The sequence below is a fragment of the Mesoplodon densirostris genome, chromosome 9, assembly GCF_025265405.1.
Source record: "Mesoplodon densirostris isolate mMesDen1 chromosome 9, mMesDen1 primary haplotype, whole genome shotgun sequence".
Taxonomy (NCBI): Eukaryota; Metazoa; Chordata; class Mammalia; order Artiodactyla; family Ziphiidae; genus Mesoplodon; species Mesoplodon densirostris.
This window is the reverse complement of record NC_082669.1, coordinates 99,777,260-99,802,046: the sequence shown is the minus strand read 5'-3', so window position 1 is coordinate 99,802,046 and position 24,787 is coordinate 99,777,260. Positions and strand designations below refer to the sequence as shown.

General features: G+C 50.5%; 1 protein-coding gene across 4 annotated transcripts in view; it reads left to right on the top strand.

Moving 5' to 3' along the window:
* Positions 1–24,787, top strand: part of HIPK2 (homeodomain interacting protein kinase 2) — a 187,114-nt gene that overhangs the window by 122,444 nt on the left and 39,883 nt on the right. For all 4 annotated transcript variants that reach the window (XM_060107539.1, XM_060107538.1, XM_060107537.1 and 1 more), the window contains exons 3-6: positions 17,244–17,367; positions 17,661–17,780; positions 19,587–19,673; positions 21,862–22,046. In XM_060107539.1, coding sequence (XP_059963522.1) covers positions 17,244–17,367; positions 17,661–17,780; positions 19,587–19,673; positions 21,862–22,046 — 516 coding nt within the window. The remainder of the gene's footprint in view (positions 1–17,243; positions 17,368–17,660; positions 17,781–19,586; positions 19,674–21,861; positions 22,047–24,787) is intronic.

Below are 24,787 nucleotides of genomic sequence, written 5' to 3'. Positions count from 1 at the left end.
TTTGTCTGGCCTCTCGCCTCTTTCTTAAGGGTTGCAAACTCACATGCCTGTAGGGCCAGGTGGGTAAGGTCAGCGAAAGTCAGCGAGCAGTGACGATGCAGCAGGGGGCACACCTGGGTGCCATTCAAGGGGGCAGCGCTACTTGGCCCAAGCTGATGGCTACCAAGCACAGACATGTAGCCCTGAGTTGGGAGAGCTCTGAATTTTCAAGAGAAGCTGGAAATCCAAATTTTTAGGAGAGTTCACTTGATTTCTAAATGTTAAGAACTAATTCCAAAAAAAAATTTAACTCTTTACAGGCCAAACAGTTTATGTGTCTGTGTCAGACGCTTCCTATGGGATAGCAGTTTGCAACCTTGGCTCTATCCCTCAGGCCTTCCTGCCTTTGGGCACTTGAAAGTCCTCCTTGGGCATCACTTTCATTGTGCCACCTACCTTTTTAAGAGGGTGATCGGGGCTTCCCTGGTGGCGCAGTGGTTGAGAGTCCACCTGCCGATGCAGGGGACACGGGTTCATGACCCGGTCCGGGAAGATCCCACATGCCGCAGAGCGGCTGGGCCCGTGAGCCATGGCCGCTGGGCCTGCGCGTCCGGAGCCTGTGCTCCGCAACGGGAGAGGCCACAGCAGTGAGAGGCCCGCCTACCGCAAAAAAAAAAAAAAAAAAAAAAAAGAGGGTGATCGTTGATTGACATCCAGAGTGTCTGTCCCTGCAGGGGAGGGACCAGGTGGAGCGTCAAGTACAGCATTGGGCACCAGGCAGATGCGCAACTGAGGCTTGTCAAATGAGCAAGTCTCAAGCTTCTTTTGCGTGATCCCTCCTCTCTTAGAGGTATGGTCACACGTGGGTCTTAGTTATTTACCGCTGCATAACACAGGACCTCAAAATTCATTGGCTTAAAACAATAATAAACATGTATTATTTCACAGTGTCTGTAGGCCTGGAATTTGGGAGCAACTTGGCTGGACAGTTCTGCTCACGTTCTCTTGTAAGGTTGCAGTCAAATTCTCAGCTGGGGCTGCAGTTGTCTGAGGACTTGCCTGGGCTGGAGGATCTTCCACGGTGGCTCTTTGTCATGGCTGGCCAGCTGGTGCTGGCGGTTGGCAGGAAGCCTCAGTTCCTTGCCGTGTGGGTCTCTCCATAAAACTGCTTGAGCGTCCTCACAGCGTGGCTGCTGGCTTCTGCCGGAGTGAGAGATCCAAGAGGGAGCAAGGTGGCAGCTGCAACATCTTTTATAACCTAGTCTCAGAAGTCCCATGTTATCATTTCTGCAGTATTCTGTTGGCTACACACATTTGCCCTATTCATGTGGGAGGGGATTCACTGTTGAATACCAGGAGGTAAGGATCATCACTAGGGGCCATCTTGGAAGCTGTCTGTCACAGCCGTGCTCACAATAGTCACTAAATCCTTTTTAAACAAATGATCAAACACTGAGAGTAGTGTTTGATCTCCCCAAAAAACCTAAGGGAATAATATTTATGTCCTCGTGATTTGTACCTAATATTCATCTCATTTACTACTGTGTTCTTGAGATCAACCTCAGAAATTAAATATCCTATTTTCATAGCCCATCTTAAAACTGTCATCCCTGAATGTGTCAAAAATCACTTTTTAAAAGTAGATTTTAAAATTCTGCCTGTTTCACCTCTTAGAGTGATAGACTCAGGTGCACCATTTGCTTTTCAAGGAAGCCCTTTCAATTATTGCTTCCCTCTGTCTGCTCCATGGGGTTTCCTTGTTCTCGTATTCTCTCGGTTGCCTGAGATGACACTTCTCTACTGAGCCTAATGGTTTTTTTTAAGATTTGAAAGGAAAATCCCCAAGAAGTAGTGTCCTGAACAAAGAATAGTACTCTCTTTGATATATTAATAGCATTTGTGAAGACAAATAGCCCCCTGAGATTCCCTGGGGCCCTCTGAATTGGTAGGAGAGGGGTGCCAGTTATCGGAGGGTCAGACAGAGAGAGGGGTGACCTCAGTTCCTGCCACAGGATCTATTTCAGGTACCCCCTGTGCAGCTCCCCACCCTGACTCCAGCCGCAGGACCAAGTGGGAGCTGCTACTGCTTCCAAACATACACACACACACACACAGAGTCTCTCTCTCTCTCTCTCTCTTTCTCTGCACCTTTCCTCTGTTGGAGCTGCTGCTACTTTAAACATAGACACACACACATCCTGCACCTTGCCTTTGCCTCCTTTAAGACCACCCTAAATACTCATTTTAACCATATTTCACCTGAATACAAATGTTCAGGGGAAGGAAAAGTGCCCCACTGTGATTTCCCCTAAGAAAATCCCCGCTGGTAGCTAGTGCTTATTTGTTCAATAAACAAAACCTTAGGCTAAGAACTGAAAGGGAGCACAAGGCGAGTCCACGCGTACACACTATGCGCGGGGCTCAGGGGCGTGGAGGGGGCAGCGTTTGCGCGCGCACCTGGGGGCGGGGCCCACTCCGCCCCGCCCCGTCCCATCCACTCTGCCTTAGCGGTGGTCACCGAGAAGGGTGCTGCTAAATGGAAATGACATGCATAATTCATAAGGCCGTGATGGCGTGCGATCTGTGGAAAGCGGGGTGGTAATTACCGAATTGAGAAATGACGCTGCAGGCGGGTAAGTGACCTTCTAGGTTAGAGGCTGCTGTGATCGATGGCCGGCATGGTTCTCTTCCTGACCTTCTTCTGAACTTCCCCTTAGAAGAACAGAGGAAATACAGTTCTGCCTTTTCCCGTATTGTTTTTGAATAATACCTTCAGATGCCAGCTTTTCGCGTTTGCGTTCTTCCATTTGGGGTTTTGCTTTCCTGACCGCCCCCCCCTCGGGCACCCCCCTACTCCATCCCCGCCGCGCCCCGAGCTTTGCAGCTTCTCCTAGTAAAATCTAGTCACTAATTACTTCATCCCGGTATTAATGGTAAATACAGAGGCTACACAAGTATTTGTCCATATTGAACACAGTGTGTACAGGGAAAGAAAAATACCCATGCAGCATCCTTTCCCCACCTCTGCCCCCTGCCTTTCCCTCCCAAAGCTGGCTCCCCCAGCCAAGTAAGACAGGCCTGCGAATGGTCCTCAGGGATGATGCAGATGGGCCGGTGAGAAATGTGTGGGACGTGGCCTCTCAGTAGGAGGGATGACGGAACCGATGATGGACCTGAAGCCCCAGCTTGCAGAATAGACTCATTTTCACCAGATGTTAAGGTGCATGCAGGAATGAGACTCATCTAAACTACTGATGCAATCGCAGAGAAAAAACAAACATAACTAGGCTGGGGAATATGTGCCATATTTCTTTCATCAACCTTTCCTCTCTGAAACCCGAAATACTCGGTGTTGTACACTCCACACTTCCTCCACTGGTATTGATTTCCTGGTCTGAACTGTGAGTCCACGGCAATGGCCCGTAACTTTGGGCTCTATGATCATCTGAAGCCTATCAGCCTCTGTAAAGTCAGGGGACCCCAGAAGAGAGAAGAAGGAAGACATCTGTTTGATTTTCACGCAAGTAAGCATCGTTAAAGAGTCAGGCAGAATTGTTCCACTTAGCCTCAAAGTTGAATCTAGAGTTGAATCTTTGGGGTATGTGGTGTTGTTTTGTTTCTTGAAAAACCGACCCTTTTTGAGGCTGAATGAAAAGGAACTAGACGGTTCTGTGTCAGAGGCTTTCAAACCGGAGGGGACGGAATTTGGTGAGTTCCATTTAGTTGGTTAATGCCGATTGAACACCTGCTGTGTGCAGGGCACCACCGGGCTGCACGGCAGCTCAGCACTTCCTTAGGAGGCAAATATAGGCTCTCTCTTCTCAAGGAACTTTGGATCTCGTGGGGGAATCCAGGACAAGCCTAAATGTGTACGTACAAAAACCTACTTACACAGCTGACACTCTACAGAGGCGAGTGTGACAAGCAGCCGCTCGGTTACTTTAAATGATTTTTCAAAATTTTTATTCTTTGGCCAAAAAAAAAAAAAACCCAAAAAACTGAGCTCTTCATACCAAGGATGACTGCCGTTCTTTCAAACATCCATTTAATTGCTTGTGGTTTTTTTAGTTGTATTTTTAAAAATCTCCCTGGCTGCCTCTTCTCTTCCCATCTCCATATGTTATTCCTTTCCTCAATTCCAGATAAATAGTTTCTCCTTCTCTCCCACCATTCCTCTGCTTACGTATCTTTTAAGGATACAAACTTCCTGTGTCAAGCTTCTCCCACTAAAAATAAATAAAGCTTTTTAGGTTTCTCTTCGGATTTCTCCATGGAAATCCCCATTGTCAGAGAAGTACTAGAAAGGGCTTGTTTGTTCCCTACCCCTTCTCTTTCCTTAAACGTAAACACATACATCCATAAATACATAAACAACAAATAGTAGGAAGTCCCCGTGTTTACTTCTTTCTCAGATCATCACTTCCGTTCAGCACGCATCTGTATGTTGAGCATTTACTGCGTCTTGCGTGGGGCTTGTGGTAGGAAAAAGAGTGAGCCCGTCGCTTCTCCCGGCCTGTGAGTATGAAGCATGACCACCCATATCTGTGGAGGACTCACCCCACAGCACCTGTGCCAGGTGTACAGATGAATAATGAACAATCCACTGCCTCAAGATGCTTCCAGTCCAGCTGAGAAGCTGCCAAAATATTTTTCTCATTTTAAGAAATAATTATCAGGGCAGGGATGAGTGAAAGACGGAATCGTCAGGAGATAGATGTGGGACACAGAATAGGAGAGAGCCTCAGGGCAGAGTTCTGGAGGAAGCAGGATTCGAGTTGGAAACCTTGCCGTCCGGAGGAGTGCTTTCCAAAGAGGCAGACTGGGGGTGGGAGTGGCGGAGGCGGGGGATGCCTGAGGGTGTCCAGGGCCTCGTCCTGACCACTCTGGCGAGTCTGGAGGGTTCTGCCCTGTTTCCTCTTGTGCTCCCAGCGGGTCAGTGCCTCCCTCCCTCTCGAGTCCTTTCTTCCCTTCCTTTGACTCCCCCTCTTGAGCCCCAGCTGACTGGCGTGCAGCGCCCTGATTCCACAGGCGGGTTAGCTCACTCGGCTGGAGTGGGGTTCGGTGCTCGAGAGACCAAAGTGAATATTTTCGTCTCTTTTGCTGAAGGCTGCTCCATTCCAGAGGCAAGATCCAAGAGTCTCATCCCTTGGATTACAAAGAAGCCTCCTTGTTATGATGAGAAAAACAGTTTCTGGGCAGATGAGCAGTGGTATCCTCGTCTGCGGGGACAGCCTACCCCTCTTCCACCGCCAGAAACGTCTTCCGGGCTCTAGTCTGCAGTGTGCTGTGCATCTGCCACCGTGAGGTCCCGGGCTGTCCCCCGTGGGCTCCATCCCTCTGTCCCGCAGGAGCCGAAGGTCCAGGGGCCTTTCAGAGGGTGTGTCCGCTGCCCTCCGGCAGCCCTTGATGTCAGCTGCAAAGAGGCAGCTTCGTTTTCCCTCCGTGACCCAAGCGAGCACAAGAAAGCAAGCTTGAGTTTTGTTTTGTTCTGTTTTCCAGTTCCATTAGGAAGAGGTGAATATTGGAAGGTTTTCCCTAAATCAGCTGCCCTTGGTTGGAGACCTGGCACGTATGCCCACTTTGTTTGGCGAAACTCTCCCGTCCTAACGCCTGCCGGAACCGACAACCAGCCGCCACGGGTGCGGCCTCCTTGTCCTGACCGTGGCGGGTCCTAACAGACCGTGGTTCAGTCCACTCTGCAGCATGTCCTGTTGTAGGATTGGGTGAAGGATGTGTCCTCAGTCCTCTTCTGCCCGTCTGGTCTCCTGGCAAAGCCAGGACGGTGTGCACGGCCCCAGGGAGCAAAGCCAGCCTCGCCTTCCCCTGCTCACGCCTGTCCGCTTGGAGACGGGACGCATCCTGCACTTTGTGGGCCAGAACCTACCCAGTCGGCCAGGATGGCCCCTGACTTTAGTTGAAAACTTGCTTAGGTAGCGCATTAGCTGGCTTTGGCCCTTCTTTCTCTGTAATTCTATACGAACAGCGCAGTATCGGGAGGGAAGCCTCCTCTGAGGAAATGGGAATATCCCTGTGGCTGCAGGGGAAAGTCACCCCCCAGCGTGCATTCAGCATCTTTACACAGCGGATTGCTTTTCATGTATCAGGTTTCGGCTCCCGCTCTCTCAATTGGTAGTTCTCCAGTCAGTGGCACCAAATGCATCTCCCTTTCAGAGAAAGCAGGTTTCTGTCTTCAGGCCCTGTCTTCCTCACCCCCATCCATCAGCCATAAAGAACGCCTCGGGATTTAGCCCCGCGAGCCACAGGATCAGCTGGTGCTGCTGCAATAAAGGAAATAACCCGAGGATGAGCGTTGTCTTTGGTGCCGTCCACTTGCTGAGAGCTGGGCGCTCAGGGGCCTCTATGCAGGGCAGGCCCAGGGACCCCTGGGAGGACAGCATCCTGATTCTCCAGCCTTGTGCTGGTCCAGCCCTTCCCCCGACAGACGTTTCTGAGTACTCAGTATGAGCCAGTCGAAGCTAAATGTTAACCAATAGAAAGTTTTACATTTAAATGGATAATTTGCACATACGTAAGTAATAGTACCTTCTCAGTGTGCTTCCCCTGGGGTAGAGCGTGAGCTTTGAATTCACTGACTCAAAGGTGTGAAGGAGGCCCGCCTGCCTTTCTTGCCGGCCTGATGTCCCACTTTCACTCCACTTGGGGGTGACACATCACCACTCTGAATAAAGTGGAGGGGCTGCATCTACACCTGGTCCACGGGAATTGAAATTCCAAATTCCCTCCTAGCGCAGAGAAAAGAGGCATGGCCTCAGGAAGCCAAGGGTGACAGTGTGACAACATGAGTTAGGCCTTCCTGGTATCAGCATGCTTTCCAGGGAAGCTCCAAATGCACGGTTTTAACCCTCAGCTTCAGTCAGCAGACTAGCAACAAAGCAGAAGAAACAATCAACCAAAAGAACTAACGGGAACGTCTGAGGTTTTGTCTCCTTCCTCTCCCTCAGCCACCCGCCCCGGGCCTTTGTGCTGAGCCCCTGTTACTGCAAGCCGGGAGAAGGCAGAGCCCGGTGGAGGCGTGCGGTCTGCACCCCCATGTACGTCACCACTGCGTGCGGAGAGGGGACCGTGTACGGGAGGGGCTTTGTGATGCCAACCGCATCTCTCTACCCGGCTGGGAGTGACACTGGGCGTTGCCTTCTGATAAGTCATGGAGCTGTATGTCTTTGCTCTGTGCACTTCTTGGTACGTGTGTTATCTTTCACAAAGTTTTTTTTTTTAACTTTATAAGAACCTGGAGCAGGACATGTGTAACATGAATCATTATGTGTGCATAGTGCTGAAACCTGAGATTCCATTTCCCTGGCTGACAGGTGCTTCCACAGACACTTACTGAGCATGTTCTTTGGCCAAAAGTATGAGTATAAGACCTGATAACATTATAGTCCTTTGGGGTGTTAGAAAGCAAGATCCGGCTTTCTCCAGCAATCCTTGGCTTCATGGTAGAAGCCCCAGAGACCAGACTGAGAGATACAGGGCTTGGGACAGGCCAAGTAGACAAAGTACAGTGATACGTGTCAAGAGGAAAAGGAAGGCCAAGGCAGTGTGCATGTCTTTGAAATGACCCATTGTGGATTCCAGGTCGTTCTTCCTGTGAACATTTCTTACTGAGGTTTACAAAGAAATTAGAGGCTGATGTCAGATTATCCTCCAGATTCCTGAGAACTGATTTCCAGTTTACACCAGCATCATTTAGAAGCCTTTGGAGATTTTAGGCATTTGAGTTCTAGATCCAACCTTTTTTTCTGGTATATAATCAAGAAGGTTAGATTTTGGCACTGCACTTCGCAGCGTTGAAGCAGTGCTGGGAACCAAGGGTCGGCACAGGGGTGGGCGATGGGAGTGGAGAGATATATACGTTTATTTAGGGCACACCAGGAAAGTCTTATTCCGAGCCAGGATGTTCATTGCCAATCCAAATCCAAAAAACTTCCACTCTGATTCTAACATTGTACTGAAAATGGTCAGTTGAACCAAGGAAGCTCGCTTCCTTTGGGAGGCTGTCCAAGTGTGGCGTGAGAATGACGTCAACACCACAGCCAAACCCACAATCAACTGAAGTTGATTATATATATATAATCAACTTCCCATATGGATGTGATGCTTCATTCTGATGTCTTGAGCATTTCTGTTGGTGAGAGCTGGAGATATTCAATTACAGCAGATCACCAGTGAGGGTCTTTAATCCTCATCAGCTCACACACAGTTTTATGGATATCAACAGTAGCCCCGAGGGAGAACTTCTAGAACCTCTCTGCAGCAATTTTGTTGCATATGTAACATCAAGCTGGGACCACCACAGGCACGAGTGGGGTGTCTTTCCTGGCTTTCCTTCTAGAGTCAGAGCCATGGTACTGTCAGATGACAGTGCCATCCTCAGCTTATTACAGGGCTGAAATACTCTTCTGTGGGGTGTGTCTGGAGCTCTTAGGGTGCACAGCGTTTGGCTAGGCCGTTGCAAGGACAGTCCCCTTATTACCTTGGCTCAGTGCAGGCTCACACAACAAGGGGGCTCCTGGTCAACCACACCCTGTGTTTTGTCCCAGGAGCTCCATCTCTGAGTCCCTTTGTCTTTCACCTCATCTTTCTAGCACCCCAACGACAGAGCTGTTTCTTTCATATCTCCTGTTCACTGAGGAAGCTGTGTCTTTTTCAAAATCAAGTCCCAGGTTGACCTGAGATTAGCCAGGCCTCTCTTGCTATGTTGATCTCCACTTGGACCTTTCTGGATCCCCCAGACATGGTATGAACCCATGCTGTCTTCCATGCAGATCCTTTGGGCTTTGGGATCCAATTTCTCTAAAATAGCCTCCTCGTAGCCCTCAGATTTCTGCCATTTCTAGGGTCCTGTGTTGCTCTGATGTAATCCTTTGCCTTCTACTCCGGGTCACCAGCTCAAATAGTGGCTCCGAGAGCGTGTCAGCATTTCCAAGTCTCCTTATTTTTGTGGTGGAAACATAAGATTTAACAACCCCTCTGAAATACAGTTTTACATTTTGATTGCTTCTGCCCTAGCCATACCGAGGTTACTGTCAATCTACATATATTTGTGGGAACAGGCTTTTTTCACTGCAGTTCAGTTCAAGTACACCTTATAATATCAGTGAGTATAAAATACCACGGACTGACAAAGTGTCTTGCTTCCAAGGAGTTCAAAATGCCTTGTAATTCTGCTGACCATAATTTATCTTCACAAGCTGCTGTAGAGGCAAGAAAAAAAAAAGGCAAGATTAATAATCACATTTTATAGATGGTGAAATAAAAACTCAGAGCAATTGAGTAACATTTTTCCAGAAATGCACAGTTCTTCCTGTGCTCTCTGATTAGTGTTGCAGATTTATTACCCAAGCTGGGAGTGGCCGTGAACCTTGCACTTGTTTTATTAGTGTGCTGTGTGGTTGACGGAGACATGGACTTGGCCGGGGAGGTTGGGTGAGGAAGAGACTGTACCGTGAAAGGCAATGCAGACTTAGAGCTGTGCTTCCCGGTGGGAGGAAGGGGGCGGGCTGCGGGTGGGCAGTTTTCTTTCTAAAGCTAAACGGTAGCGACTTAGTTGTTGGTCGTATTAATCTTTGTACCTTTTTCTTATAAATAAATGAAGCAAAATGTTTAATGTGTATGCTTCAATATACTTAAACGGTTTTCCTAATGTCTCAACTTATAAGGAGGAAATGGACCTTAAAAATGAGGAAAAGGGATGCTCTTTACTGAACTGCTGTGCCATGGACTTAGACACGTTAGAGACAAGCGATGTGCTATCTGTTGATTGCCTGCTCCATGCCGGGCCCTGTGCTACGTGCTTCCTGTGATGCTGTTTCGTTTCATCCTCCTACCAACGTCAGGAAATCGGTCTACAGCCACAACCTAATGGCACTGGATTATTCTCCCTGTGAACACGGGATCTTGAGTGTTTCCTCTGAACTCGGGTGGTGTCCACACCTCAGTTGGGTGTCATTCCCCTATAGGGTCACAGGATCTGGACATCTGGGAATGCCTTATCAGCCACATACACTGTCAGGAGAGCCAGTGGAGTGAAATATCGAAGCTTAATCACTGGTGTGTCGAAAATGATAGTTGTCCATTCTCTTTCTATAGAAAAGTAGAATTTCCCATGTCTTGCTATGGGAATGTTGGAAAGGAACAATCTCTCTCTTTCTTAGGTGCAAATTTTGTCTGACACTTCATGTATGTTTAAAGTATTTTTGATGTTCCAAAATAGCACCAAAGAGCCTCTGTAAGACGATTCCACGGGCTGGTGAGTGAAGGGTGAGTCACTGACAGGACCTGGGCGGTTCTGAGCCCAGAGGGAAAGGCCGTTTCCCAAGCCAGCCATCCTACCTGCTGCAGAGCCGAACGGAGAACAGAAACGGCCCCCATGCAAGAAACTGGAATGTGATTTTTTTTTTAAGCATGTAAACTTTGAAGCAGAAAGGCCAAGTAGTCTGTCTTTTGTCATAGGAGGTGTTGCCAAGGAGAAGGTGCCAGCTTCAGGGAAAACTGGCACCTGCTGAGGGTGTGGGGTTGAAACAGAAAGATGCATTCCTTCTACAGATGTATAGTGAGCACCTACATGCCCCAGGCGCTGTGCTAGGTGCTAGAGGTACAGCAGCGACATGGGCGAGAAGCCAGGGAGGGACGTGCACTCACCCTGCCCTGTACCTGGAGGCCACCCCACCTGTCCACTTCTCCTGAGAAGCGCTCTGGGCTTTGCCTCTCCTCCCCACGGTACCCCCTCTTCCGTGTGCCGGGCTCGCGTTTTGTGTTAGCTGTAGGCCTGCTGTTGCCTCTGACTAGATGGTGAACTCCTAGAGGAGCCACAGGGTCTGGCTTCTGATCTTCAGCACCCAGCACGGTGCCTGGCACATAGTAGGCGCTTAGGAAAATGGCAGTTGAACTGTTCCGCTAGGTGAGTGAATGAGTGACGCTGAATTCTGGCATGGAATAACCCTTGGTAAGAGTGGTTTCTTCTTCACTGAAGAATAAACGCACCTTAGCAACCATCGAACGTGCTTCAGGTGTGCTAAACAAAAAGAAACAGATTTTAGACTTGACTTGGAACATCCAGGAGCTCAGAGCCTTATGGACCAACAGAACAGGGGCCAGGCATCTGCCAGGCCACAGCAGAAGGGTCTTCATTCCCCCAAGGATTACTGAGGGGACAGAGAAGTGCCTTCCTTACCCGAGGGCTCGTGGCCTAGGTTTTGAGCAGATTATTATGGAGCATCTGCTGTGTGCCAGACTGAGGATCAGAACGCACGAGACAGGGCTTCCCTGGTGGCGCAGCGGTTGAGAGTCCGCCTGCCGATGCAGGGGACGCGGGTTCGTGCCCCGGTCCGGGAAGATCCCACATGCCGCGGAGCGGCTGGGCCCGTGAGCCATGGCCGCTGAGCCTGCGCGTCCGCAGCCTGTGCTCCGCAATGGGAGAGGCCACAACAGTGAGAGGCCCGCGTACCGCAAAAAAAAAGAACACACGAGACACAGACTCTGCCCTTGGGAAGGTTTAGTAGAGGGCAGACACACGGACATATATCTCCAATAGTAGGTGGTCAGTTAATATTTATTGGACCGATCTGGTGGTTCGTGTCGATATGTTCATCACGTGGTCCACCAGCACAGAAAACAGGGTGTGTTTGAGTGAGGAAGGCGGCAGGGAGGGGACAGGCTATATCAGAAATATGACCAACGTGTCATGCATGCAGAGAAAAGGACACAGCCTTTGAATGAGGGGGAGTTTCGGGGTAAATTGGAAAAGGTTGAAATACAAGGCAGGAGGCCAGTAGGGAGTTACAAGAGAGGCCTGGATTGCAGAGGGCACCAGCAATCCCGCAGCCGTGGAGCCGAGAGGGTGGTGGCTTCAAGAGGGAGGTGAGAAGGGATGGGCCTCTGCAGCCCTGTGGTCCTGACCCTATATTCTCCTGGTGCCACCTCCAGCGCCCCACCACCACCCCGCTACCTCCGCTGGCTTTTTTGCTGTAATTCGTGCGTGAGCCCCCTACAGGTAGGTGTCCTCCGTCCCTCGGTGCCAGCCCCGCTGTGGGTGCCGTGCTCGGCTGAGCAGGGCCGCATGCCCACGCCTGTCTCTGGGCCTCCACTTCTGCGGGTCCCGCCCGCACAGAGGCCTGCTCTTCCCCGGGCGAAAGCCTCGTGCCCTGGCTTCCATCCTCCTGTGTTTTGTGCTGCCTTAGAACTTTCCATCTGAATCACGTATCTCAGCACTTCCTTATATTTAATAAAGGTTTATTCAGTCAACCAGTCCTTACTGACTGAGTGGCTGCTACATGCCAGGCACTGTGCTGCACTGTGCTGCCCTCGTGGGCTGAGCAGGGGAGACAGACAGTAAGCAGGTTATTGGGAAAGTGCTGTAAAGTGACATTTATGGCACTGTAGACGGAGACTAACTGGTGCCGAGGGACGCCTGTCTGTGGCGGTGACGATTAGGCTGAGGTTTGACGGATGAGAAGGAGGCCACCACCCGAGAGGCAGCGGAGGGAGCATTTGAGGCAGAAGGAACAACACTGCATGAAGGCTCCAGGTCCAGAAACTGGAAGCTCGTTAGCCTGGAGCTTCTTGAACCTGGACAGTGCCAGGCTGGGCAGGGCCCGGCCGAGGAGGTCTCCGTGGGCCTGGAGGGCACTGAGACCTCATTCTAAGTGTGGCAGGGAGCCTCTGAAGGGCTTCAGGCCGAGGGACGTGTGACCTGTTCAGCCAGTAGACACTGGATTGGAGGAAGGGGTGACGACGTGGAGAGACCAGATAGGAAGCTCCAGGTGAGATGGGTGGCCAGGGCCAGAGCAGTGGCAGTGGCAGTGGAGAATCAGGGGCCAATTGGAGATGTACTTCGGAGCTGCCATGTTGATGGATTGGGTGATGAGGATGGAGAGGGAGAGAGGAATCGAAGGTGAATTCCAGGTTTCCAACGTGAGTAACAGCGGGGTGGGGTGGTGATTCCATTGAGTGAAACAAGGACAGAGGGAGGAATTATTTGCAGGCGGGGGGGGGGGGGGGGCGGGTGCGGAAGGGAAGAGTTCCCTTTCAAACGTAGTAAGTTTCAGATGATTGTGAGACATTCCAGTGGAGATGCCAGGCCATCAGAAACATAAAGCTGGAGCTGAGAAAAGTCCAAGATGGAGATAGACATTTGGAAATAACACAAAATGGGATTTAAACCTGTAAGAAGAGATACAATGACTCTCTCAGTTTCCTAGCACTGCAGAAACAAGTACCACAAAATGCATGACTCAGCATAACAGATATTTATTCTCTCACAGTTCCGGAAGCTAGGAGTCCAAAATCAAGGTGTCAGCAGGGCTGTGCTCCCTCTGAAGCCTCTAGGGGAGGAGGCTTCTTGCCTTTTCTAGCTTCTGCTGGCTCCTGGCATTCCTTGGCTTGTGGCAGATCACTCCAATCTCTGCCTGCATCTTCACCTGGCCATCTTCCCTCTGCGTCTGTGTCCAAATTTCCCTCTTCTTCTAAGGACACCAGTCACATTGGATTAAGGATCCACCCTACCCCAGGATGACATCATCTTAACTAATCTGTAATGACCGCATTCCCAAAGAAGGGCACATTCTGAGGTAACAAGGATTAGGACTCCAATGTGTCTTTTGGGGACACAATTCAACCCATAAGAATTACCTAGAAAAACAAAGAAAAGAGAGAAGAGAAGGGGTCCTAGGGCTTTGCCATCAGGTAGCAGTTGGATAAAGGAAGACAAGCCATGAGCAGAGGGGCAGGACAAACGCGGCAGTGTGTGGTGTCATGAAAACCAAGACTGTGTTTCAGAACAAGGCAGAACGGTCGACTGCGTGGAAGAAATGCGGCTCTCGGGGCCCAGAGCTTACAAGCCGACCAGGGGACGTGACGTGGTCCCTGCTGGTCTTGGCGAGCTCTGCACTTGCGTGAAGCAGAGGGGAAAGTTCAGTTAGAGGAGGGGGGGAAGATGCGTGAGGCAAAGCGGTGGAAGCTGCCGGAGACGACTCTTTAGAGGTTCAGCTTTGGAAGGAGAACAGAGAACTAGGGCAACAGCTGCAGGGAGCTGAAGGGATTAGGAGAGGTTTGGTGTTGGGTTTGGCGTGTTTCGTCCTTGCATTCTGCTTGATTTTTTTTTTTTTTTTTTTTTTTTTGCGGTACGCGGGCCTTTCACTGTTGTGGCCTCTCCCGTTGTGGAGCACAGGCTCCGGACGCACAGGCTCAGCGGCCATGGCTCACAGGCCTAGCCGCTCCGCGGCATGTGGGATCTTCCCGGACCGGGGCACGAACCCGTGTCCCCTGCATCGGCAGGCGGACTCTCAACCACTGCGCCACCAGGGAAGCCCTGCTTGATTTTTTAAAACGGGAGATGCTGGAGCGAGTTTGTGTGTTTGGATCAGGTCTGTTTTCATATCTGTGTGTGTGTGTGTGTGTGTGTGTTGTGTACGTTTTGTGCTCGACCTCACTTGCCACGTGTGCTTTAGTGCTGCCTTCCCAGCATTGGGGCCCCCATGGACAGGGCTGCGCCCTCTGTTTCTTTTGTCTCCCGGCCGCCCTGCCTGACTGACGCTCAAGCATTTGTTCACTATGGTCACGGCAAGAGAAATCCTCCGCTGTATATGTCACGGTACCACGAATCGCTGCCGTTTCCTTTTCTGATGGAGAATGGACTGAACAATTTTCACCTGCCCTGTCCCTGTCAGCCGACGGAATCCACGTCTAGTGTTTCCCTCCAAAGAACATTGCTGGAGAGACCTTTGCATGACAGTCTTACTTGTTGGATTCTGCTAGGCAGAACATCAGGGAACAGAGTCTGGAAAATGGGTTTCCAGAGGTTCCCAGTGGCCTGCTTAGGGGCATGAGGACCAGTTGATTAACCTGATCGGAAGGGCAGCCCCATGGTCACATCCAGAGATTCCCCATATGGAACAGCAGCAGCCTGTTCCTAAGCCCCAACCTGGAGACTGGAGTGTCCAGGCTGCAGAGTGCAAAGGGACAGGTCACAGGAAGAGGGGACAGAGGTGCCGAGATGCTTGATCCTCAGGCAGCAGTGGCTGCCACAGGAGGGGCTTCTCAGGACCAGACCAGAATACCTCTCCCAGGGAGAGGAGGCAGGTGGACACATCTGACTCTAGAACAGAGAGGGCAGAAAGCAAAGCAGCTTCTGATACATATGTAGGAAAAGCACGTTGTTCTCTCCATAATGTTCTTTTCAAATATTCCCTTCTTTTCTAAAAGATGTGTTTTTTTAAATAAACCAAAACCACCTCTGAAGAGATTGCATTACCAGAGGCAACCTGCAATAATTTGGTCGGTTACACACAATGATCGGGTGGCTCCGGAGGCCCTGGTGTGGGGCGGCAGCGCTGGACACGGTGACCTAGGCCAGTTGTGGGATCGGAGGCCCCATGACACGGGACAGTCCAGCAGTGATGTGTCGTAAAACCACCCCCAGCGTCCCCAGGGCATCAGTGCCAGAGGGCAAGAGCAGCCTCCCGTATTCACAACAGACCGTCAGCTACTAGGCTTGGAGGAGAAAAAGACCAAAGACAGGGCGAAGTGTCCGGCAAACACTGGCAGCTGAAGACTCCCAGCAGTGAGGGGATGGGGACAGGGCAGACCCATTAAGCAGCAGCTCGCCGCCCCCGCCCTCTGCAGCAACTCCCTTCTCCCAAGCCTGGGGAGACCCAGCCTTGGGCTTCAGGACAGGCACTCTTACCTCCCAGACCGTGACTGTGGAGCTCTGGAAGCACCGGCAGCAGTCAGTGCTGACTCTCCAGCTCCAAGGAAGTGAAGAAACTCCTTTTTACACCTGAAAAGTCAAAAGACTTGGTAGCAAGACACTTTGGTTCTTGTTGGGTTTTTTTTCAGTACCATGATGTAGAGAAAAAGAAGATTCGCACTGAGAGCAAATTTAAAGGAGCAGGTGGGGGCTTCCCTGGTGGCGCAGTGGTTGAGAGTCCGCCTGCCGATGCAGGGGACATGGGTTCGTGTCCCAGTCCGGGAGGATCCCACATGCTGCGGAGCGGCTGGGCCCGTGAGCCATGGCCGCTGAGCCTGCGCGTCCGGAGCCTGTGCTCCACAACGGGAGAGGCCACAACAGTGAAAGGCCCGCGTACCGCAAAAAAAAAAAAAAAAAGGAGCAGGTGGTGAGATGCTTTTTAAGCAGGGAAAATTCAGCTTAAAGCTCCAAGTGGAGGTGTCTCTGACGCCACCTTCCCTGCCACCCCCCACCTCTCGTGCTAGCTGGGCGAAGATAACGTAGGCAGAGAAAGGTGTCCCCGCTCCCTGCGCTCCACTCCAGGCTGCTGAAAGGGTGGAGAGTAGCATCTTCCTGTATCGCTTAATCAAGGGGACAGTTCAGAGAGAAAACAGAAGTTGGGCTAATGTATCAGCAGAGTGCCTCGAGCCACGTTTTTTAAAAAAACATAAACTGGGTTCGTATCTCATACTCGGAATGTGATTTTCTCCAAAATGTACCCCTAGTGATCATGACCAATTCCTAGAAAAGAAGAGGTACTCTGTGGTCTTTGGTTTTGATTACCAACTGCATGTGAAATTTTCTCGTTGAGTTTAGGTGATTTCCTTTAGAAGTTCCAGCATGTAACCTGGTTTATCATGTGAAGGAACATAATTTCTACAGTTAGGAAAGGGTTTATAATGGAATTCTGATTGCTACCCAAACTAGGTATCGCGAACAGGGTTCTATAATTGTCATAGTAGAGAACTTTTTAGAAGCTAATGAAAAAACACAGTGTTTCCTTGGGAAAGTGATACAAACTCCTAAGGATTGTTGACAAAAACAGATATTGGATTTAATCCCATTCTGGGTGGAGGCAACTTGTTTTATATATATTACTGAAAATAGAATACCTGTACTTAAGAATTCCTTTGTAAAAACTGGGCACTCTAAAGGTTGGTTTCCTGAATTTTCAGCTACAAAACATAATTCCCCAAGTGTCTCTGAAATGATACTTAGCTCATCTGGCTGGAGTGTAATGGTAATGAAGTCAATAGCTGTGGTTCCCTGGGGGTCTGTTCTAGAGCCACAGACCTTCCCTTCTTCTCAGCCAGTCATTCAGCCAGGCTCCCTGCTGATGGGGAGGACCAAGTCAAAGGATGGAGGGGTCATTTCAATCCAGCTCGAGAATGACAGGCCCTTCAGGGGGTCAGTAATGGTACCTCGGGTTTGAAAGACTGGATTTTATGTACAATTCATGTAGAAATAGCTGCCTGCATTTCCAAATTGCTAATGATTTTTTTCCATTCTTCCTCTTCAGGGCCCCTGAGATCATCCTTGGTTTACCGTTTTGTGAGGCAATTGATATGTGGTCCCTGGGCTGCGTCATTGCAGAGCTGTTCCTGGGCTGGCCGCTGTATCCAGGAGCTTCAGAGTACGATCAGGTGGGTCCGGAGAGCACAGGTGTGCACAGCAAGCCCTCATTCTTCATCTGGATTGGCACCTCATTTATAACCTGACGTATGGACGGGGCTACGCAGTGTTATATTGTCTCCTGAACCTTGCTTCCTTTCACCTCACTTTTCTTTCTTTATTCCTCTTTCTTTCCCCCTCTCCTTTGATTACTTCTTTCTCTCCCGATAAAATGGTTGTTTTTCTCCAAGACACTAGAGCCGTTAGTGTCCCACAGGTATGATGACAGGAAAAGCCCTGACCTCATTCTCATCTTTTCTTGCAGATTCGGTATATTTCACAAACACAGGGTTTGCCAGCAGAATATTTATTAAGCGCAGGGACAAAGACAGCTAGGTTTTTCAACCGTGACACAGACTCGCCGTATCCTCTGTGGAGGCTGAAGGTAGGAAGAGCGTCCCCTCCAGCACCCAGCACGCAGGGAAGAAGGTCCCGTCGGTGGGGAGCCTTTGACAGCAGCCCATTGGTCCTGGACCTGATTGTGATTCGGCCACGGGGGAGGCGCAACTGTGGTTGATACATGGTGGGGATGAATCTGAATGTTCAAAAAGCACCACTTTGCTTGACCTGCTGCCTTTTGCGGCTCAAACTCTGATCGCTAAACTCCTGAGATTTAATCCAGTGCATCTTAATGACCTGTCTGGTTGGTTACTAGACAGAGAAATGAACCACCCCCTGCCCTCAAGGAGCTCCCAGTCCAGGGGGAGCCTGAACCTGTGTGGCAAGCCCTGCCTCCTCTCCGTGACCAGCGCTGTGTTCCTGGCAGGAACAGAGCGTGGGAGGCCAGAGGAGGGAGCCTTTAATCCCGCTGTGGCAGAGGGTCGGGGAGGAGCATTCGAGCCGGGCCCTAAAGGATGAAGAGGGCCTTCCAGGCAGAGGAAGCAGCCTAAGCAACACAGCATCCGAAGGCTCCGGGGAGGGGTCTGCTGGTCCCGGCCGGCAGGTGGTGGAGTGCACCGTTGCACACCATAAACTCTGGTGGTTTGACTTTAACAGAAACATATTTTGCTTTCACTTTGATTTGTGCCTAGTAATTAAAATTAATGTTTTTTTCCTGGGAAGGAGAAAATAATACAAGTCTTAAGTGTGTTTTGTGTTCATTTTAGGTGCTTCTTTTTTTGCAAGAGTGTGGGTGGGTGTTTTTTTTTGACAGAAACCACGCTATATTCTAATACATTTAAAGATAATGTGTGGCCAATGGTGGCAAAAGACTTTGAAAAGAGATCTGGAAGCTAAACAAGGGTCTTAAGCTATTGACGGGAGGCTGGCGTTGGGCAGCTGTGAGGGTGAGCAGCTCAAGGTCAGGTCCGGTGAAAAAGAGTCCCGGTGGGGAGGAGGCCGAGGCCGGGCAGGGGCAGGGTTCACTTCTACGTCTTAGTTAAGAACCTCAGGCCCACTTGGCCAGCTGTTCCCAGATCGAAGCCTGGATCTTAGCAGCTCCAGGTGTGCTGTCCTTGAGTGAGATCTGAAGGGTTAATTACCTGTGATCCATGAATGAGTCCAAAAATCCATAGTAATTGGAAACAGCAGCTTCCTAGACTGAGGCCAGTTCGGGAACTGGGTGTGTGTGCCCCGGGCCCAGGCGGAGGGGACACACAGAACAGACTCCGGAGCCAACTGCCATTTACTGGCCCTGGGACCTTGGCAGGCTCCTCAAGCTTTCTGTTCCTGTTTCTCCCTCTGGAAAATGGGCTGGCACCTGCCCTCCCTAAGATGGTTGTGAAGGGCATTACATGAGTTCACGTGCTTTAGAATAGTGCCTGGCACATAGGGAGAGCTCGATGTATACGAGTTTGATAAATTAAATTAAATTAACATTGTAAGACAAGTGGAAAAAGGGCTTCTGCTTTTCCACATATGGAACCTGACCTTATTCCTTAAACTTAGGGGAGAATGCAGGGCTGTCAGGGTTGTGGCATATCTTGCTCATCTGGGGATCCTCCAGACCTGACTCAGAGCAGGCCTCCAACAGGTGTTCATGGGAAGGAAGGAAGGAAGGAGGAGGGATGAGTTAGTGTGGAGGCTGAAGAGAGGAAGGAATTCGCACACAGGTCACTTTAAGAAGAATCCTAGACTCCTTCTCTGAAAGGTGGGAAAAGACCCTCTGGGAGAAGCAGAAGCTGGCAGGTTTGAGTCACAGTGACTAGGAAATAATTCACATTACCAATGGGCTTTTGCCTCTCTTGACCAGACACCAGATGACCATGAAGCAGAGACGGGGATTAAGTCAAAAGAAGCAAGGAAGTACATTTTCAACTGTTTAGATGACATGGCCCAGGTAAGCTCCGTGGGTGAGTATGCAGTGTTAGCCCTTTAAAAACCAAGCACAGCAAGACTTCTGGGAGAGCAATTAATATAGGATGGCGGGTAGAAATCCACATTACTCAACTGTGGTGGTTGACCTTGACCTTAAATAATGATATGCCAGCCTTAGGAAGAATACCATTGGGTTTGTGGAACATTTTTAAAACCTTACACCAGGACTTCCCTGGTGGCGCAGTGCTTGAGAATCTGCCTGCCAATGCAGGGGACGTGGGTTCAAGCCCTGGTCTGGGAGGATCCCACATGCCGCAGAGCAGCTAAGCCTGTGCGCCACAACTACCGAGCCTGCGCTCTAGAGCTCGCGAGCCACAACTACTGAGCCCATGTGCCACAATTACTGAAGCCCGCGCGCTGAGAGCCCATGCTCCGCAACAAGAGAAGCCGCCGCAATGAGAAGCACGAGAAGCCCGCGCACCGCAATGAGGAGTAGCCCCTGCTCACCGCCACTAGAGAAAGCCCGTGTGCAGCAATGAAGACCTGACGCAGCCAAAAATAGAAAAATTTAAAAAACCTTACACCAGCTCTTTAAATATGGCTTCAGTTTATTGGTTCTCAATTGTAAAATAGTACTGGCCAATCATACTGATGTCTTCCTGAGAAGACTTCAAGCCCATTAGTACATTTGAGTTTAATACCCATGATTAGTTCCCTAGGGCTACCGTAACAAGGGGCCATAAACTGGGTGACTTAAGACAACAACATTTATTCTCTCGCAGTTCTGGAGGCTGGAAGTTTGAAATCACAGTACCAACAGCCCATGTTCCCTCTGCAGGCTCTAGGAAAAAACTGTCCATGCCTTTCTCCTAGCTTCTGGTGGCCCCTGGCAATCCTCGGTTTCCCTTGACTTGTATCTGCATCCCCCCAGTCTCTGCCTCCTTCTTCATGGGTCTTCATCCCTATGTTCCCTCTTGTCTCTGTGTCCCAGTCTCCCCTCTTTCTCTTATAAAGACGGCAGTCATTGGATTTATGGCCCACTCCACTCCAGTATGACTGTAACGTGGTTGCATCTGCAGAGACCCTATTTCCAAATGAGGTCCCATTCACAGATAACAGGGATTAGGAGTTACATCTTCTGCGAGAACACAATTCAGCCCACTGCACTCAGTCTCTCTCAGCTCACTGGAGGGACCACAGGCTCTCACCTTTGTGCCCAGAGAAAATTCTAGAACGTCAGCTATTTTTAGGGTAAAAACTAGTCTGAAATCAGGGCAACCCAAAGTGAGTTTTTCTTCAAAGCAATGAAAAATAAAGCTACAGACCAATGAACACTTAGCACACCTCTTATGGAAGAGAAGTGTAACCAAAAATCATGACTCTGAGTAAAGTGTACTTGTCAGTTGATTAGAAGCTTAGATTGTCTGAGAAAACCGAAATTGCTTTCCCGTGCATGTCTTGGAAAATATAGAAAGCACCACAAAACAAGGCTTTTAAAGGCCATCCTAGTATAAAGTTGCTCTTGGAAGAAAAATCCTGTGTTCAGATGTCCTGCCTGCCTTGGCCAGAGGTGATCCCAGTGAACCCAGGGACTTGAATAATTGGGGCCCTAGTTCAGGACCTGCAAGAGGACCGACACACCGTAGGTGTGGGAAGAGGGTGCTGAGGCCCCAACATCGCCCTCGGAAGGTTAAATAAATAAACCTTTTTGCATCTTACTTTTTACTGCTTGGTTGTAATTATTGTTTTTTTAACTGTGAGGAAATACACGTAGCATAAATTTTATCATTTAAACCATTTGTAAGTGTACCATTCAGTAGTATTCCATGCACTCACATTGTCACGCACTCCGTCTCCAGGACTCTCTTCATCCTGTGGTTCTTTGCAGTGAGGCGTGATGTGAGGTGCATTTCCGCCTAAGTGATGAACAGGAGCCGGGTACCCCCGGCACGTTTATACATTTGCAGGTGCCGGCAGTGGCCTCTCCCTTCCCCGCATGCCCTCCCTCTGTCTCTCCTGCAGAGAGAACAGCCGCGTCCGGTGGGCAGTGATGACCCGAGGCAGTGTCTCCCACGGGGCAGATACAGCCTTCCGGGGGTTGGGAAGGGGTAACCGAGAGATTAGGATGGAGCTACAGGATGCAAAATAAGAGGGGTTAGGGGGAGGGAGACCGCGCGGGGTCTTGGTAACCTGTCCCCGCTTGCTTTCAGGTGAACATGACGACGGATTTGGAAGGGAGTGACATGTTGGTGGAAAAGGCGGACCGGCGGGAGTTCATCGACCTGTTGAAGAAGATGCTGACCATAGACGCTGATAAGAGAATCACTCCGATCGAGACCCTGAACCACCCTTTTGTCACCATGACACACTTACTCGATTTTCCCCACAGCACACAGTAGGTGTCCCATGCGATGCTTTATTCCAGGGCTCGGCAGACTTTTTCCTGAAAGCCCCAGATAGTAAATATTTGAGGCTTTGCATCCATACGGTCTCTGTCACAGCGGCTCAGCGCTGCCATTAGAGCTGAAAGCAGCTGTAGACGATACATAAACCGATGAGGGAGGCTGTGTTCCAGTAAAACTATTTATCAAAACAGGTGGCGGCCACATTGGGACCCTGGGCCGAAGTTTTCTTGACACCAAAGAGGGGGAACAGTGGAGCGTGAGAGGGCACGAGGCCGGGTGGGCCGGACCCTGGGGGTCTGTGCACGAAGCAAGGTGCTCAGAATGGCAGTGTCTGTGACGCAAAGCCACGTGCGGGGGCAGAGGTCACGAGTGGACTCGGTCCAGTTTGGATCTGGGTGTGTTCTTTCGTTTGTTCATTCATTCATTCGCTGTGCGGTGTGCTGTGCCAGGGGCTGGAGTATGTGGGGAGTAAAGCAGATGGGACCCCTGCCCGCTGGAGTTTACAATCTATAGGAGAGAGGAAGGTACTAAACCAGCGGTCCCCACATATCCAGGATGCTATCAGGGGTCACATAGGATGGGGAGAGCATGTAACAAGGGCGCCTTGCTTGGGGCATGGCGGGGAAGACCCGAGGACAGGACCGCCAGAGGAGAGGGAGGTGCCTGGTGGAAGGGCCGGCGAGAGCGGAAGGGGCGTTGCTGTATGGAGACTCCAACACGGGCAGGACCAGCACAGGAGCTGGAGGACGGGGAGAGATGAGGCCCCAGGATAGGCCAGGGGCGGGCCTTCCGTGTTACGGATTTCAGCCTTTCTTCTAAGAGCAGCGGGAAGTCATTCAAGGATTGACGGCGGGGGAACGGCTGGTGAGAGTTGTGTGTAACAGAGATGTGTCTGCTGTCGCTTGATCAAGTCAAATAAGCCTGGAAAAAAATGCCCATCAGATTTGGCAACTTGGAAGTTGTTGGTGACTTAGTGAGAGCTGTTTCAGTGGATGGTAGAAGCAGAAACCAGTTTAGCAGGTTGAAAGACTGAGAGGTGAAGAAATCGATAGGACCCTTTCAAGAAGGAAGGCTGGGAAAGGGGAGGGAAAAAACAGAGGGGGGCCTAGGGAAGGCCTAGGGGTGGGGTTTCCTTTCATATGGAAGGGACTTGAGCAATTTAAGATGCTGATGGGAAGTGTCTGGTAGTAAGAGCTTAGAGATAAAGGATGCTCAGAAGATGTTTCCCAAGGTAGTAGGAATGACCGGGATTCAGAGGGCAGGTGGTGGACTAGGCCAACCGCATGGGACGGGCGGATGGAGGAGGGGCGTGTGGCTGGGGCAGGGGAGGAGAGGTGCGGGGCTTCTTCAGCCGGCTTCTGTCTCCTCCTGCTGAGAGCAAGGTGGTGGTGGTGGTTTAAGGAGGGTAGAAAAGTTGAGGCAGTGGGAGGTGGCAGAGTAAATGGAACAGAGAAACAGAGCAGAACCGTTGAGCGCGGAGGTTGGACATGAATAGCGCGGCTGTAACTGAGCTCCCCAGGTGCAGGCGTGGAGAGACATGGAGGGATGGAGGTAGCTGGGTCCGTCAGGTGGAGTGTTGCCGGGCTGCTGAGAGAAAAAGGTTGACATGGAGTTAGGCGTTGGCAGTGGAGCAGCTGAAATCCAAAGTGATGGCTACGGGAGGCTTAGCCAGAAGAGAAAGGAAGTAAAGATGGGAGGGGTCCAAAGAGACTGAGTGGTCTGATCAGCTCCAAGATCGGTTCGTGTAGTAATAGTCGAATAGGCCAGGTGGGTAGAAAATGTGACCAGATGGGAGGCTTGAATTTCTAGGCTTGAATTTGGGGGAAGCGAAGCAGTTTCCGGTTGGACAGTCTAAGGAATGGGTGGCTGGAATTGACCACAGGTCACTGGAGGTGAGAAGGAACTAAGAAGCCGGGACGTCTGACGAGCAGTCAGGGTGACCTCTGAAGTCGCCCAGGTGGGCAGGACTGAGCTAGTGGCCCAGGCCTCGGCGAAATGAGGAGGAAAGGACCACTGAGTGGCTGAGTGTCTTAAACAGCAGACATTTATTTTCTCATCATTCTAGAAGCCCAAGATCTAGGCGTTTGGTCGAGTTGGCTTTTTCTGTGGCCTCTCTGCTTGGCTTACACATGGCTGGCTTCTGCCTGTGTCTTCACATGGCCTTCCTTCTATGCGTGTCTGTGTCCTAATTTCCTCCTCCTTCTGAGGAATTGGATTAGGGCCCACCCTCATGACCTTGTTTTACCTCTTTAAAGATCCCATCTCCAAATTCAGTCACATTCTTAAGTACGGGGGCGGGGGGGGGGGATTAGAACTTTAACTTAACGTGAATTTGGGGAGCACAGTTCAGCCTATAACAGAGAGGAATGAGGGACAGCACTTCAGCCTCTCGACCCCGAGGCACTTGGGGTGTGAAAGAATAAACAGTCACCTCCCTGGGTGTCTGCTGGGAGAAGCAGGGTGCTCGAGAGAGCAGCAGCTTTTAGATAGGGTCAGGAGGGAGAGGGAACACACGGGAAGAGGCCGCAGATCAGAGACCGCTGCAGGTCATCAGGGGCCCTGCCATGGGCACAATCAGATTGGGCTGATTAAGGCTGGATTTGACCTTAACCAGCATATGAGAAAGGATGGTGTGGCACCTACCATAGACGGTGCTTCCTCAGTTTTAAGTCTGTTCCTTATTAGCTGTTGTTGAGCAAGTCAAATTGTATTGCAACGACCAGACATTGCC